Source organism: Octopus bimaculoides, chromosome 2, assembly GCF_046866305.1.
Source record: "Octopus bimaculoides isolate indiv1 chromosome 2, ASM4686630v1, whole genome shotgun sequence".
Classification (NCBI taxonomy): domain Eukaryota; kingdom Metazoa; phylum Mollusca; class Cephalopoda; order Octopoda; family Octopodidae; genus Octopus; species Octopus bimaculoides.
In genome coordinates this window covers 45,450,639-45,465,529 of record NC_142929.1, presented here as the reverse complement: position 1 = coordinate 45,465,529, position 14,891 = coordinate 45,450,639, and the positions used below count along the sequence as shown (strand labels likewise).

The 14,891-nt window shown below is 35.0% G+C and overlaps 1 protein-coding gene across 3 annotated transcripts in view; it reads left to right on the top strand.

The window, feature by feature from the left end:
* LOC106879448 (acetyl-CoA carboxylase) overlaps positions 1 to 7,813 on the top strand; it is a 124,700-nt gene extending 116,887 nt beyond the window's left edge. For all 3 annotated transcript variants that reach the window (XM_014929017.3, XM_014929008.3, XM_014929024.3), the window contains 5 exons: positions 1,008 to 1,185; positions 2,587 to 2,854; positions 3,417 to 3,587; positions 6,331 to 6,464; positions 7,586 to 7,813. In XM_014929017.3, coding sequence (XP_014784503.1) covers positions 1,008 to 1,185; positions 2,587 to 2,854; positions 3,417 to 3,587; positions 6,331 to 6,464; positions 7,586 to 7,700 — 866 coding nt within the window. In that variant the 3' untranslated portion in view covers positions 7,701 to 7,813. The remainder of the gene's footprint in view (positions 1 to 1,007; positions 1,186 to 2,586; positions 2,855 to 3,416; positions 3,588 to 6,330; positions 6,465 to 7,585) is intronic.
* Positions 7,814 to 14,891: the final 7,078 nt, after the last annotated feature.

Here is a 14,891-nt window from a genome sequence, read left to right as displayed (position 1 = left end):
TACATTAATCCAAAGAAAAGTTCATACATAAATACATACACACGGCAAATATTGGATGTCAATTTCACTTTTCATTACCACATGAGGATAAAATTAACTCACAAATGGCTGAGTATTCCACAGACATGCATAACATTAACGTAGTTCTCAGGGAGATTCAGCCTCACACAGAATATGACAAAGCTGGCCCCTTTGAATTACAGCTACAATTTGAGACATATATATATATATATATGAATGTATTTGTGTGTGTGTATAGTTTAGGTTATTTAAAACATGTTTGCAATAATAAGTGTTGTGTGGTGGAAATAAACGCAATTACCAAACTTTCATTCATAAATCCATTTATTATTTCGTTCTTTTGTGTTTCGATTTGTACATTAAGGTTCTTTGAATATGTACGATGTAGTTTAAGGTTAAATAGTAATTCCGTTTGCATTTGTGTAACTGAGATATTTTGGTTGGATTATATAGTCATTGGTGTTACTTTCTATATTCTGTAACTGTCACAATATACTTTTCTAGGCTTGAATTGAATTTTTTGTAGGGAGGGGGCCAGTTGATTAAATCAACCCCAGTACACAACTGATACTTAATTTATTGACCCCGAAAGGACGAAAAGCGAAGTTGATCTTGGCAGAATTTGAACTCAGAATGTAAAAACAGATGGTCATAATATACAAACATTTCTCATGACACCAGCACACTGTTTACAGATGCTTACATTTTTTATGTTTACTGTGAATTTTTCACGGGTCCAGCTAGTAATTATTATTATTATTATTATTATTATAATATTTTTATTATTTCATCTGTCTTTACATTCTGTGTTCAAATGCCACCAAGGTCAACTTTACCTTTCATCCTTTTGGGGTCGATAAATTAAGTACCAGTGAAACGGTGGGGTTGGTATGATCGACTAGTTCCCCCCACCCCATAAAAAGAAATTTCAGGCTTTGTGGCTTTCGTAGAAGGGATTATTATTATTATTATCTTTATCATTGCAGATATGTATGACCAGATTATCAAGTTTGGTTCCTACATTGTTGATGCCCTTCGTGTTTACAAACAGCCAGTCATGATTTACATTCCACCTTATGCTGAATTACGAGGTGGTGCATGGGTTGTCCTTGATCCCTCCATTAATCCAACACACATGGAAATATTTGCTGATGAATATGCCAGGTATGTAAACAATATTGAGTGAAGAAGCTCATATTTTCCAATGACACAACACAACACTTATTTAAGCCCTTCACTCCCTATGCTGCATAGGTTATCGAAGATTTTTCTGCATTGATGACTTGGGCTGTCTTCTCTGCTTCGGCACATGGTTCAGTGGTTAGAGCATTGGGTTCACAATCATGAGGTAGTGAGTTCAATTCCAAGACTGGGCTGCTTGTTGTGTTCTTGAACAAGACACTTTATTTCATGTTGCTATAGTTCACTCAGCTGTAGAAATGCTTTGCAACGTCACTAGTACCAAGGTGTATTGGCCTTTGTCTTTCTCTTGGATAACATTGGTGGCATGGGGAGGAGGGGCTGGTATGCATGGGTGACTGCTGGTCTTCCATGAACAACCTTGCCCAAGCTTGTGCCTTGGAGAGTAACGTTCTAGGTGCAATCCCATGGTCATTCATGACTGAAAGGCGTCTTTATCCTTTTATTCAGTTTGATCCCTCCTTATTTAGCTCTGCTTCAGTACCCATCCTCCATCTATTTTTAAGACATCCTCTCTTCCACCTTCCCTTGTTGGTTCATGTTTCCCTGAGGGAAGGCCTTCCTCTCCCAGGTCATTTTGAATTGTCATTGATGCTTTTGTAGATGTACATTTTTATTTTCTGGGTAGAGGATCTTTGTCTTCCAAGTATCCAATCCACACTGTAAAGTGGTTTGCGTTTGGATGGGCACCCAGCTGTAATAATCATGCCAAAACTGACCTTGACTGTGCTGGTGCCATGTAAAAAGCAATCAGTCCATTCTGCTGGGTGGTTGGTGTTAGGAAGGGCATCCAGCCGTAAAAACTACCAAAACAGATACAGAAGTCTGGTGCAGTCTTCTACCTGGCCAACTCCTGTCAAATTTTCTAACACATGCCAGCATGGAAGGTAGATGTTAAACAATGATGATGATGATGAGGTATTGGACCTATGCAAATCATTTTTACCTCTGGGAAAAATTAGTCTATATTATTGTGGCATCTATCCTTTGATCTGTCTGACATGGGAGGCCTTCCCAAGAGCTCATGCTCTGCTGGCAAAGCTCTCAGAATCATTGAGGTACACCAGCTACCTCACTGTAACATGGACTGGACCTTGCAATCAATGGAATTATACAATACTTCCAACGTATTTCTGTCACTTTTTTATGTTAAGATACAAACTTTATCTATTTTGTAAATTTTCCAATCAGTTTCAGATTCTTGTTTTCTTATGTGTTTAAAAAGCCACAATACCTGACTGATTTTCAGTGCTTTACATTTGATAAAACATCCAGTGTAACCTGCGCCTTATAAAAAATTAAAAAATAAATTTAATTGTTTTTTATCTACATTGAGTTTCCTTTAATTTCTTTTGAATTCTGCAGAGGTGGTGTGTTAGAACCACAAGGTACTGTTGAAATTAAATTCCGAAGAAAAGATCTTGTTAAGGCTATTCGCCGTATTGATCCCCAATGTGCCAAGCTGGTGGAACAACTCAACTGTCCAACTCTGACCAAAGAGGAGAAAAATCAGCTAGAGTTGGACTTGAGCAACAGTGAAAATGAACTGATGTCCATCTACCAGCAGGTAGCGGTAGAATTTGCTGACCTTCATGACACTGCTGGACGCATGGTAGACAAAGAAGTCATAAATGTAAGTAGCTGCTCACTTCCCTTCCCAATTTTCACCTGGCATTGTGTTGTTTAATTGGGCTCTGCTTTGTACCTGGTTGCCTGTCTGTTTGTTTGCTGGTTTGAAGTTTCTGACTGATTCTGCGAATGTTCTGGAAATCCTGTGACCATTTCATCTACTGCCTACTCCCTGAAGGAGCTGCTACGTGGTTGTTTGACTTGCTAGAAATGGCAGCCACATCTCCCTTAACTCTTTCATTGCCATATTTCTGTTGAAATACACTACTTACATACACGCTTGCAAGCACACACATACATACATGCAAGGTATTGGCCACTTCAAAGGCTACAGAAGACATTTGGCTTAAGTTGGTTGTAAGGTGGAATCAAACCACATGGTTGCAAAGTGAACTTTTTTCTCACACAGCCATGCAACCTGTATTCAAAGAGGGTTATGGAAAAAAAAAATATTCTCAATAGTAATCTCAGTGATAACTTTTACAATTGTATATTTATATCAACACTATTTTATTTCACTTTTGTATTATCAGTGATATATTTTGCTTCTTTTTTTCCCATTTTAGGAGATTGTGCGATGGAATACGAGTCGCGAATTCTTTTATTGGCGTTTGCGTCGCAGACTTCTGGAAAGTCAGCTAAAGATGAAGATGATACAATTTACCAAAGATCTGCAAGATGGGCAATTAAACTCCATGTTGCGTAGATGGTTTGTTGAAGACCAGTCAACAGTAAACGTAAGCTTTTTATTTGCGTTTTTTTTTGCTAACATTACTGGGACTACTTTTCTTAGAGTAATGATTTCTACTACTATTGATATTCGCCCACCTGTAAAACAGTAACTAAATGAGATAGCTCCTGCATAGTCAACCTTCTAGAAATAGCAACCAAATTTCCCTGAAGTTACACCCCCTGCAGTCTTAAAACAGGAATTACACATGAGAAAAGATATACCTGCTATATCATCATCATTTAAAGACCATATTCCATGCTGGCATGGGTGGATGGTTTGATAGGATCCGAGTGGCCCGAGGACTGCCTCAAGCTCCAGTGTCTGCTTTGGCATAATTTATATGGCTGGATGCCAACCACTTTGAGACAACCCCTGTTGTCTTGACACAAAACATTGTTTATCAATTGCCTATTTTTATTCATCCATTCATGTGACACAATTCTATCATGTGAAGTTTTTCTATTCCTACATCACTTGTCTTTTAGCTTACACCTATTCATCCAGTTATGTGTGATACTTTATTGACTCTGTCAGGTGATATCTTTAATATGTTGACTCATTTTATGGAGTTTTTCTTTTACACCCTGAGGTGCATGTTTTTAGTACAGTCTTATTATTTAGATCATGGACAATTGGAATACAGTTTACCCTTTTACATATCGTTTTGGAATTATTGCAATATTTTTCGTTCATTAATAAAATCATTATCTGAGCACAATATCATTATTTGTTCCTACGTCATAATACACTTTACTGCATGTACTGGGTGCATTTTTCATACCACCAACACTAGTGAGGCCATAATGCAGTTTGCAAGACTACAAACACTGAGGGGGCAACTTTATACTAGAGATGAAAGGCAGAAGATTGATAAAAGTATGAGAGAAGGAGCCAACACAGAACAGGTTTCTTACTCTTGAGGAGTCACATGACCACTCATTTTAGAAAGGAGGGAGGGAAGGAGTGATTACTCTCACTCTCTTTTCTAAAATATGAGTAGTTATATAGCATCTCAACAGCAAAAACCCTATTCTGCTCTGACTTTTATCTCTCATACTTTACCCTTCTCTGGTTGTCATCTACCATAAAGTTGTTGCTGTTTGGTCTTGCAAGCTGTATAGCAACGTCTCTAGTGTTGATGGCAGGGAAAAAAAAAACATCCAGTATATGCTGTTAAGTTGTTGGTGTTAGGAAGGACATCCAGCCTTAGAAACTATGCCAAAGCAGACATTGAAGCATGATGTAGTCATTAGGTTCACTGAATCCTGTCAAACTGTCCAGCCCATGCCAGCATGGCACATGGGCAATAAATGATGATAATGATATAGATGCACACAATACATGTGTGTGTGTGTGGTTGTATGTATATGTTTCTCTATATATGTGCGTGCGTCTATATATATATATATATATATATATATATCAATATATATATGTATATGCACATATCAGTCTGTCCATCTGTGTGTATACACATATACATAGATATACCTACAGTTAAAGTAGGAGGATAAATTTGTGTTTGTATGTGTATGTCAAGTACAAGAAATTGTATATATATGTGAAAATGTGTGCGAAGAAGCATGTGCTATGTATTTGGCATCCATTGACTATGTTGCTTTTATCATCTTTGCCCTTTCCCTCCTATTGCTTGTGAATTTCACCGTTCCTCTATCAATTTTGACTTCTTATGGTTAACTTACTGTATCCTTTGTTTACTCTCCTGTTCTCTCTCAATACAATGACTTGAAAACTCAATAAACCACCAACCAACATCTATATCAGCTGTTATTATATAGAGATAAATTGTAAGGTTCACAAAATGTATAGAGAAATATAGGCACAAGTGTGGCTGTGAGTTAAGAATTTTGTTTCCCAACCACTTGGTTCTGGGTTCAGTTCCACTGCGTGGTACTTTGGGTGAATGTCTTCTGCTATGGGTCTTAGCTGACTGAAACCTTGTCAGTGGATTTGGTTGGCAAACTGAAGAAAACCTATCATATGTATGAGTGTGTGAGTTTGTGTCTCCTTGTCTTGATATCACATGATAGTTGTAAAATGATTATCGGTGCCATACAAGCAGTGTCTGTCTTCATTTTCAATATGCTGCAAGAACATGTTCAGCCATGGGGAAATACTACATTGCATGGAAATGGTTAAAGGCTGGCGATAGGAAGGGCATCCAATTATAGAAAATCCACCTCAACAAATTCCATCCATGCAATGCAAGCATAGAAAAAAGAACAGTAAAATGCTGCTGCTGATGAAAACCCATATCCACGTATCTATAAAGTTATATGTTTATAACATTCATGTATCATGTTTGTGATTGTGTTTAGTGTGTCCTTGATATGTAGAGTAAGATTTTATGTTCTTGATTTAATTTTGGCTTTGCTACCTCAAATTACATGCACACACACACACACACACAAGAGAGAGAGAGAGAGAGAGAAGTACAAAAATGAGGTGGCGAGCTAGCAGAAACGTTAGCACGCTGGGCGAAATGCTTAGCGGTATTTCGTCTGCCGGTACGTTCTGAGTTCAAATTCCGCCGAGGTCGACTTTGCCTTTCATCCTTTCGGGGTCGATAAATTAAGTACCAGTTACGCACTGGGGTCGATATAATTGACTTAATCAGTTTGTCTGTTCTTGTTCGTCCACTCTGTGTGTAGCCCCTTGTGGGCAGTAAAGAAATAAGAAGTACAAAAATGATTTTAAACTCCATAATTTGTTTTGATTATTTGCAGGCATATTTGTGGGAAAACGACAAGGCTGTTGTTGAATGGTTGCGAGATCAAATGGATGATGACGGGCTCCATAATGCCATTGCAGAAAACATAAAGTGTCTGCAGAGAGACCATGTCATTCAACAAATTCGAAGGTAATTTCTGACTTCAGCTTAAAGCTTTGCAACAAGATCCTTTAGATAAAGCAGTCAGTTTTATATCAGTTTTTTTTAATGCATCTTGATAATGATTACCACTATCAGACATATTGTATGTAATAAAAGTTGCATCTGACTGTTTTGTATCCATTGTATTATGGTAACATGCCTGAGGTATATATATATATATATATATATTTATATATATATTCTTTTTCATTTTTTTTTGCTTCATGGTTTTGGGTTCAGTCACACTAGTTGGCACCTCTGGCAAGTGGCTTCTGTGAGTGGAATTGGTAGATGGAAACTAAAAGAAACCTGATGTGCTTGTGTCGTATAAAAAGCACTCATGCAGTGCCATATAAAAGCACCCAGCACACTCTGTAAAGTGGTTGACATTAGGAAGGGCATCCAGCCATAGAAACCATGCCATATATGCATAAATGTATGAGTGTGTGCTTTTGTATTTGCCCCTACCACCACCACTGCTTGACAACCAGTGTTGGTGGTTTGTTTATGTTCCTGTAACTTAGCATTTCAGCATGTTGTGGTGTTGATTTATACGATTAAACCCTTCGGGGTGGTACCCCAGCATGGCCACAGTCCAATGACTGAAACAAGTAAACAAAATATTCATATGTCTTGCTATAAATCTGTTACATTGCTACCCTTCATAAAAAAGTGCATATGAAACCATACCAGGCTTGTTGGTATTCATAGTACTTTGGGTATTTTAGCACAGGTGTAGCTATGTGATTAAGAAGCTAACCTCCCAACCACGTGGTTTTGGGTTCAGTCCCACTGTTCAGCAGTGGGACTGAACATGTGTATGTACCCTTGTATTGACATGATGATTATAAATGAGCAAATTGTTTGTTTCCAGTCTTCTGTGAAAAATGTTTGGGCTTGAGAAATAATACCTCACTTGGAAACATGTGCAGGTTGGCAACTTTGAGAGCATTGGTCATAGAAAATCTGCCTCAATGAAGTCTATGCAAGCATGGAAAAGTGAACATTAAATGATGATGATTGTGATACCAGCACTTGAAAAGTCCTCTCCCTTTACTCCCATTACATCTACAATCATCTGCAATAATTTTTACCTTTGAATTTTTCAGTTTGATCCAGAACAATCCTGAAGTTGCCATGGACTCAATTATTCATATCAAGCAACACATGAGCCCAACACAGAAAGCTGAAGTGTCCCGTATTTTCACTAACATAGACACATGATCAGTCAGTCCTTGATAATAGTGGAATGTTTCTATTTATTCCAAATTATCATTGCTGAATGTTTCTTAATTTATTATTTTTCTATTATATATATATATATATATATATATATATATATATTCTTTAAATTTTCCTGTTGAATTTCCAGTTTTGTGGCTATTTATTTTTAATTTTCATTCATATGTTGACTGTTTCTGTTCAATTTGTTTAACAAATATGTCTCACTAGTACTTCCTACTTTTTCCAACAATGCATAATTTTTAGATTTAATCTTACACTTTGTTAAATTGAAAATATAAATTTGTACATAATAATACTTTGGCATTTTTGTTAGCTTGTTATATTTTCCTTAGTGGCCTTCTCATAGCTCTTTATCAGCTTTTTGCAATGTAACTATTACTGCTTACATCATCATCATCATTATTATTATTATTATTAAGGTGATGAGCTGGCAGAATCGTTAGCACATTGGGCAAAATGCTTAGCAGTATTTCGTCTGTCTTCACATTTTAAGTTCAAATTCTGCCGAGGTCGACTTTGCTTTTCATCCTTCCAAGGTCAATAAAATAAGTACCAGTTGAGTACTAGAATTGATGTAATCAACTATCCCTTTCCCCTAAATTTCAGGCCTTGTGCCTATAGTAGAAAGGATTATTATTATCATCATTATTATTGTGGGTATTGGAGTGATTGAAAACACTAGAGTACTGGACCAGATGATTTGCAGTACATCTATCCTTGTTCATCACAGGTGTTTGGTTAAAAAAAAAACACAGAATTAAATGAGACAGTGGTAAATGAATAATAGACCATATGGGAAATATAGGTTTTGTTTCAAGTCCCCAAGTCTGCAGTCCAAGCAGCATTGTTGACTGATCGCCCGCTTGTGTTATCACAGATCAATTCATGATAAGTCTAACATAGTCCACAGTGAGTGTGCCATGTTATCCTGGATCAGAGCTGAATGAATCTATGATAGATGAAGATAGATGTACTTGGTTTTGTCACTTTATGGTCTGAGTGCTAATGTTGCTGGGCTCAGCTTTACTTTCCATTTCTCCTTGGCAATGGCCAATAAAATAAGTACTCAGAGTGTCAACTTTACTACTGCTATATAAATTTTGAACCTTTGCCAATGTTGATAGTATCAGTAGAGCATTGGGCTTCATGTCTTGTGATATTTAAATTTTGAATCCACATCTCGCCAAAGTCAGTTTTGCTTTTCATCCTTTCAGAGTTGATGTATTAAAGTTCCTGTCATTTACTGGTCTTAGTATAATCAACAGTATCCTTGTAAATTATATGACTTTGTGTCAGAAGTCCACTATTTTCTTTTATTGCCATACTTATTGCCATTTAAAGTGCATGAATGCCACAAATTCCAAATTTTTCTTTAAAAATCTGATTTTATGTCTATGTAAAAAGAAAAAGTACAAATAATAATAATGACTTTCAAATATAAATGTGTAATATTTTTAGACTACTGTAACTAACCAGTTTATAATCATATTGCTTCCTAAGGAAATGAAAATGTTACATGCAAGAGTTCACATAAATATTCACTGTCAAATGTGATTATTCCATTTAAGAAGGGTTTGAAGAAGACAACTTAAAATTAAAAGAAAAGAATGATTTCTTGTCCTTTTGTGTGTAGCTGGTGATATTACTGTTATCCATTGTAAAATTATTTCAGTTTGAATGTTTAAATTACCTGGTGATGCAGCTTCTGTTGACTGTTCTACTGTTAGTAATTTCTCTTGAATTACTAAATATGCTTTATTAGTATCTAGAAGTTTAAAAGTGAAATACATGTCAAGACAAAAACAAATGTAAAATAAAAATATATTTTGAAAAAGAAAACTAAAAATATATTTTGTTCAAGTAAAATGAAACTTAAACAGAAAAAAAAAAAGAAAAGAATTTAATATTCTTTGCATTGAAGTAAATTTTTGGTGCTTTGTCTGATAGCTGGATTGTTCTGTGTAATGTAAGTAATCTTGCTTACACAGTCAGTACTTGCTCTAGTACACACTGAAGTAGTCAATGCTAGCTTTATGGTAAAATGGTGACTTGTTTGAGAGTTGAACATCATATCCTCTTGCAACGGGATACTGAAGTCCCAATCTCCTCAGGGCTTACTTTAAAAAAAAAAAATTAAGGGTAAAATATTGGTCTTAGTTATATGCTGACAAGGACATGTGGGGACCTTGTTCAGAGATGAAACATTTAATCACCTATTTTTGTTTTACTCCCATTTACAATCCCTTTTATTTTTGGTACTGTTCTTGCTTTCCTTCATGTTTGGATGTGATTTTCTCTTGCTAGCATTGGTTGGATGGATCTGCAAATGTTGATATTTGCATGAAATGCTAGATTTAAGGTACTCTACAACCACATTTCCTTGCTTATGCAAACCGTTCATCTAAATAAGAATGATTGTAACCATGTTCATTTCACAGGAACTTTTTACCCTTTAAAGTCTACAGCCCAACACTTAAATAACTTAAGTCACCCTGTCCATTTGAATATTAGTTTCTCTGTATAATTCTTTTATTTATTGGACAATCACATGTGATATTTATTAATCATGGATTCATTTTTAAGAAAAAAATATAATTTATCCTGATAGAAAATATTGTGACATCTAATTTATACATTTGTTGCAACCTTTCTACCCCGGTGTGTTTTGACCTTAACCCAATAAGGGTCGCTTATTTTGACAGTAATAGAGGCAGGGAGTTGTATGCTAAATAACTAAAAAATAATACTTGGTAGTTTTTTTCCCCGCCTTTCTGTTTGCTTCTGGACAGATATATTCACACTAACTGGAAGCTTATTGTAGCTTGAATATTTATAGTGATGTGGTACTGAGACACTTGCTGGGTCCTTGCATTTTTGAGAGTGTCTTAACAATAGTGAGACCCTAGTTTTTGAGTATCTTAAAAAAAAAGAAAAGGTAGATTATTAAATTTGATTTATGCTTGGTGGAGTTGGGGTTAGCATAAAAGAAACTGATGCAAACATTTACCATCCATGTCTCTAACTAATTACAATAATTTGAAGCACAAAAACCATTTACAAACACACACACATACACAGTGTATATATATATATATATGTGTGTGTGTATAGGTACCTTATTTAATATATTATCTTGATATATCTATACATATATATTTATGTATGTATAGATACTAATGCATATATATTAAGTATCGTCAAAAATTAATCCTTTCAATATCAATCTACCTGAGATTGCCCTTGGGTCTCTGATACAACACCTTATGTTTTATTATGCAAGAACCTTCTGTTATATTTAAAATATCAGCTTAATAATGCTTAATTTAGTCATTTTATGAAATACTTCATCCTGCTTAATTTCAAGATTAATTTAAATATATTAGTAGTATATTTGATTAGAAATAGGGTCTTGAAAATATTTAGAAAGTAATATTTTTGTCTCTTAGTGCAAAAGCTGAGTTGAAGAAGTACTGGACAATTTACTCTTCCCTCAGGAATCCATTATTGCTTTGCATTATTGTGTTCTACATAACACTCTGAAAATTTGTTTGTCTCCGATCTCAAACTAAATAAAAGCTTTAGAAAGCCCCTTTAGCTTTAAACATCAAAATTCTGAATTTGTTAACAATAAAGAATGAATAGCTTAGTATTTCTTCAGGTAAATGTTACTTGAGTAAAGTGTTGCACAGTGCTAATATTTCCAACTTCCTGCAGAATGAAATTACATTCTAATAAAGATTGAGATTTATCTTAGTCTGAAGAACAAGGATTAAGATACCCTACAATCACATGTCCTTGCTAATGCCAACCGTTCATCTAAATAATGATGACTGTAAATCTTCAGGAAAATTAAACATAAATAGTGCTTGTATTGTTTGATTAGTTATCCTAGTGTAGGGCTGACTGGAAATGCTAATTAAAGAATTCTAAGTAATAATTTCTGTCTAACTTTTTAGTACTCTTAATTAAGTAAGATATTAGTGAAATCACTCATTGATACCCATTAATATTTTTTTTGTAATTATTATTCATTCCCCAAACTAAATTAAACATGAACTTGAACCCTTTAGCATTTAGATTACTCTACCAAATGTAATACTTACTTATTCACACTACTTTGAATTCATTTATGCATTATGTTGTGGCAAGGTTTTGATGATGGAATTGTTTATTTTTAGAAGGACATTGTATGGAAGGTGTGAGTAACTAATTGGAACATAAAACAGGTAGAATATTTAAGCTGGATATAGCCAGTTTCAATGCTAAAGGGTTAAAATAATCTCATCAGAAAACTCTTTGTGAAAACCTCTATAAATGGGCTCATTTCTTGGAAAAAGAGATTAGATTTGTTAATTTTGAGAGAGAGTGAAAGGAGTCTCTTCCCCTTTTATTTTGTAACATGCCAAATGAAGGATGTTTTGTTATGAAAGATATCCTGAGGTATTGAAATGACAGCTTCAAGGGGTGTTGAGATGTTCATGTTAAAAATTTTCTTTTCAAATGATTTGCATTAATTTCACCCCTTGATATTTGTTGGTATGTGTGTATGTGAGTAAAGCCCACATAGACACAGATGAGTACATGTACATAAACATACTCACACAGTCATTGTATGTATGCAGATACATAAATATACACATCAACAAGACATTACATAACTATATGTATGACTGAAATCTTTTACGTTCAAGTTTGTAAGTCCCATTGATACCAGTGAGGTATCATATTGATACCCTTCTAGTGACATCACTAATATCCCCAAATATTGGAAATAACTTCATTTTGTTTTATTAATTGCTTATATTAAATTGTAAAGAGAGTATTGTAAATCTTGGAAACTGTGCTCCTACTGGGACCAATCATGTTTGTAAATAAAGAAAAAAAAATATAACCATTTGCCTTGTTTTTGTTAATATATTTTTAGTTTTGTATGATTGTTATATGAACTTTTTTTTTGTGCAGGTGTGGCTGTGTCATTGAGAAATTAATTTCTCAACAATGTGATTTTGTGTTCAGTCCTATTGCAAGGCATCTTGGTCTTCTATAATCCTGAGTTTACTAAGCTTTGCAAAGTGGAAACTGAAAGAAGCCTGTCTTATATAAATGTGTGTATGTGCACATTATCTTTTACTTGTTTCGGACTGCAGCCATGCTAGGGCACCACCTTGAAGAATTTTTTGTCAAATGTATTAACCTCAGTACTTATTCTATTTCTTTTGCTGAACTGCTAAGTTATGGGAATATAAACAGACTAGTACCAGTTGTCAAGCAGTGGTGGGGGGAAAAACACACACATGTATATATACATATGTGATGAGATTCTTTCAGTTTCTATCTACCAAGTCCACTCACAAGGCTTTGGTCAGACAAAATATATGGTAGAAGACACTGATTCAAGATGCCATGCAGTAGGACTGAACTCCGAACTCTGTGGTTGAGAAGTAAGCTTCTTTATGCAGTGGGATCAAACCTGGAACCACATGAATGTGAAACAAACATCCCAAACCTCACAGGCATGACTGCACCTATGTTTGTCATCAATAAGATGTTCAGATTTCATATGAACTTTCCCTTTATTTTCTTTAGGGTTTGGAGCATTTAGTCTGAGCATTGCTGGACATTTGTTGGATAAAATAATAACTTATGAACATACCTACAGTCCAAATATTATTTTATCATCCTTTTAGAAAGGAAAGATCTCCTTTGGTCATGAATGACCATGGGATTGCATCTAGAAAGTTCCTCTCCAAAGCACAAGTCTGGGCAAGTTTGTTTATGGAAGCTCAGCAGTCGTCCATGCATACCAGCCTCCCCTCTCCATGCTACCAATGTTATCCAAGGGAAAGGCAAAAGCTAATGCAGCTTGATATGAGTGACTTTGCAACTCATTTCTACAGCTGAGTGAACTGGAGCAACATGAAATAAAGTGTCTTGCTCAAAAACTCACTACCTCATGATTGTGAGCCTGATGCTCTAACCACTGAGCCATGCGCCTTTGCATCAATCTTTTATTTAACAATATATTTAGTTTTAAAATTTGAATGATTTATTATCACCCTTTTATATAATAATAAAACATTCAAATTTTAAAGCTAAAGCTATCATCAACCAGTAAATGTTTACTTTTGAGAGTGGGAGGCATGTTAACTAATCTTACTACCCTACAGCCAAGGTAGATTGGTTTGAAGACCTTAGGGTTGTTGCTGAGTGGTTCCTGGTCTCCTCCTCTATAGTGACTCATCTCCACTATACCCCTCCTTGCAACATATTGTGGTACCTCAGATGGGCCTGAGGTACTTTTTCTTTACTGTTCTGTTGCCTGCTCTGTTTTCTTACTTTTTGTTGCGAAGAATTTGTATATCACAGTCTAGAAGTTACTTTCTTGCTGGATGTATTATGGTGGGTTTAACAACATTTTGACCAGGTCTCATTAGTATTTATATATTTTTTTTTTCTGCATTTTTTAATTCTTCTGTAGACTTATTTTCTATCTACTAGATTTTCAAGTTGTAGTGTCATTATTTTTTTTTGTGTTAGTGTAAATGGTAGTGGAGATGGAATTTTGTTTTTCTGGTCTTTGTTCTCATTTTCCTTATTGTTGCTGTCCTTTCACTCAACACTTGTGGTAGTGGTGCTTTGTTTTAAAGGTGGGAAGGTAGCATCAAAACAGCTCTTCTGATCTCACTCATGTTTTCTTGATATGTATAAAATAAATGGGTAAATGTTTGAAAATAATCCACAAATTCTGTTCTGAAGAACAAAAATAAAACCAAGCCAAATAGCTCCCACAACCCTTGTCTTTATGTGACACATAAAGCACAAATTTTGTAAACAAATCTTTGAAAGATGGTTAAAATAAAACAAAACAAGTGACTTGCAGCGAACATAGTGCTGGTGCCACAACCAAAAGAATAATAATAATTATACAGTAATCACTCACCATATTTCAGTTCACCTATCATGCCCTCAGTACATCACAGATTTTTCTGGCTAATATATGTAAATTTATCTCGCGGGTTTCTGTGACTGATAGGTATTTATAGTTTTTTTAGATTTTAATTATTTCTGTGGTAAAATAAGCATTTTCACACCTAAAAATTAATAGATTTATTAAAGGAAGATACAGTACAGTACTGCACTGCATATCACATTAACTGAAATGTATTAACA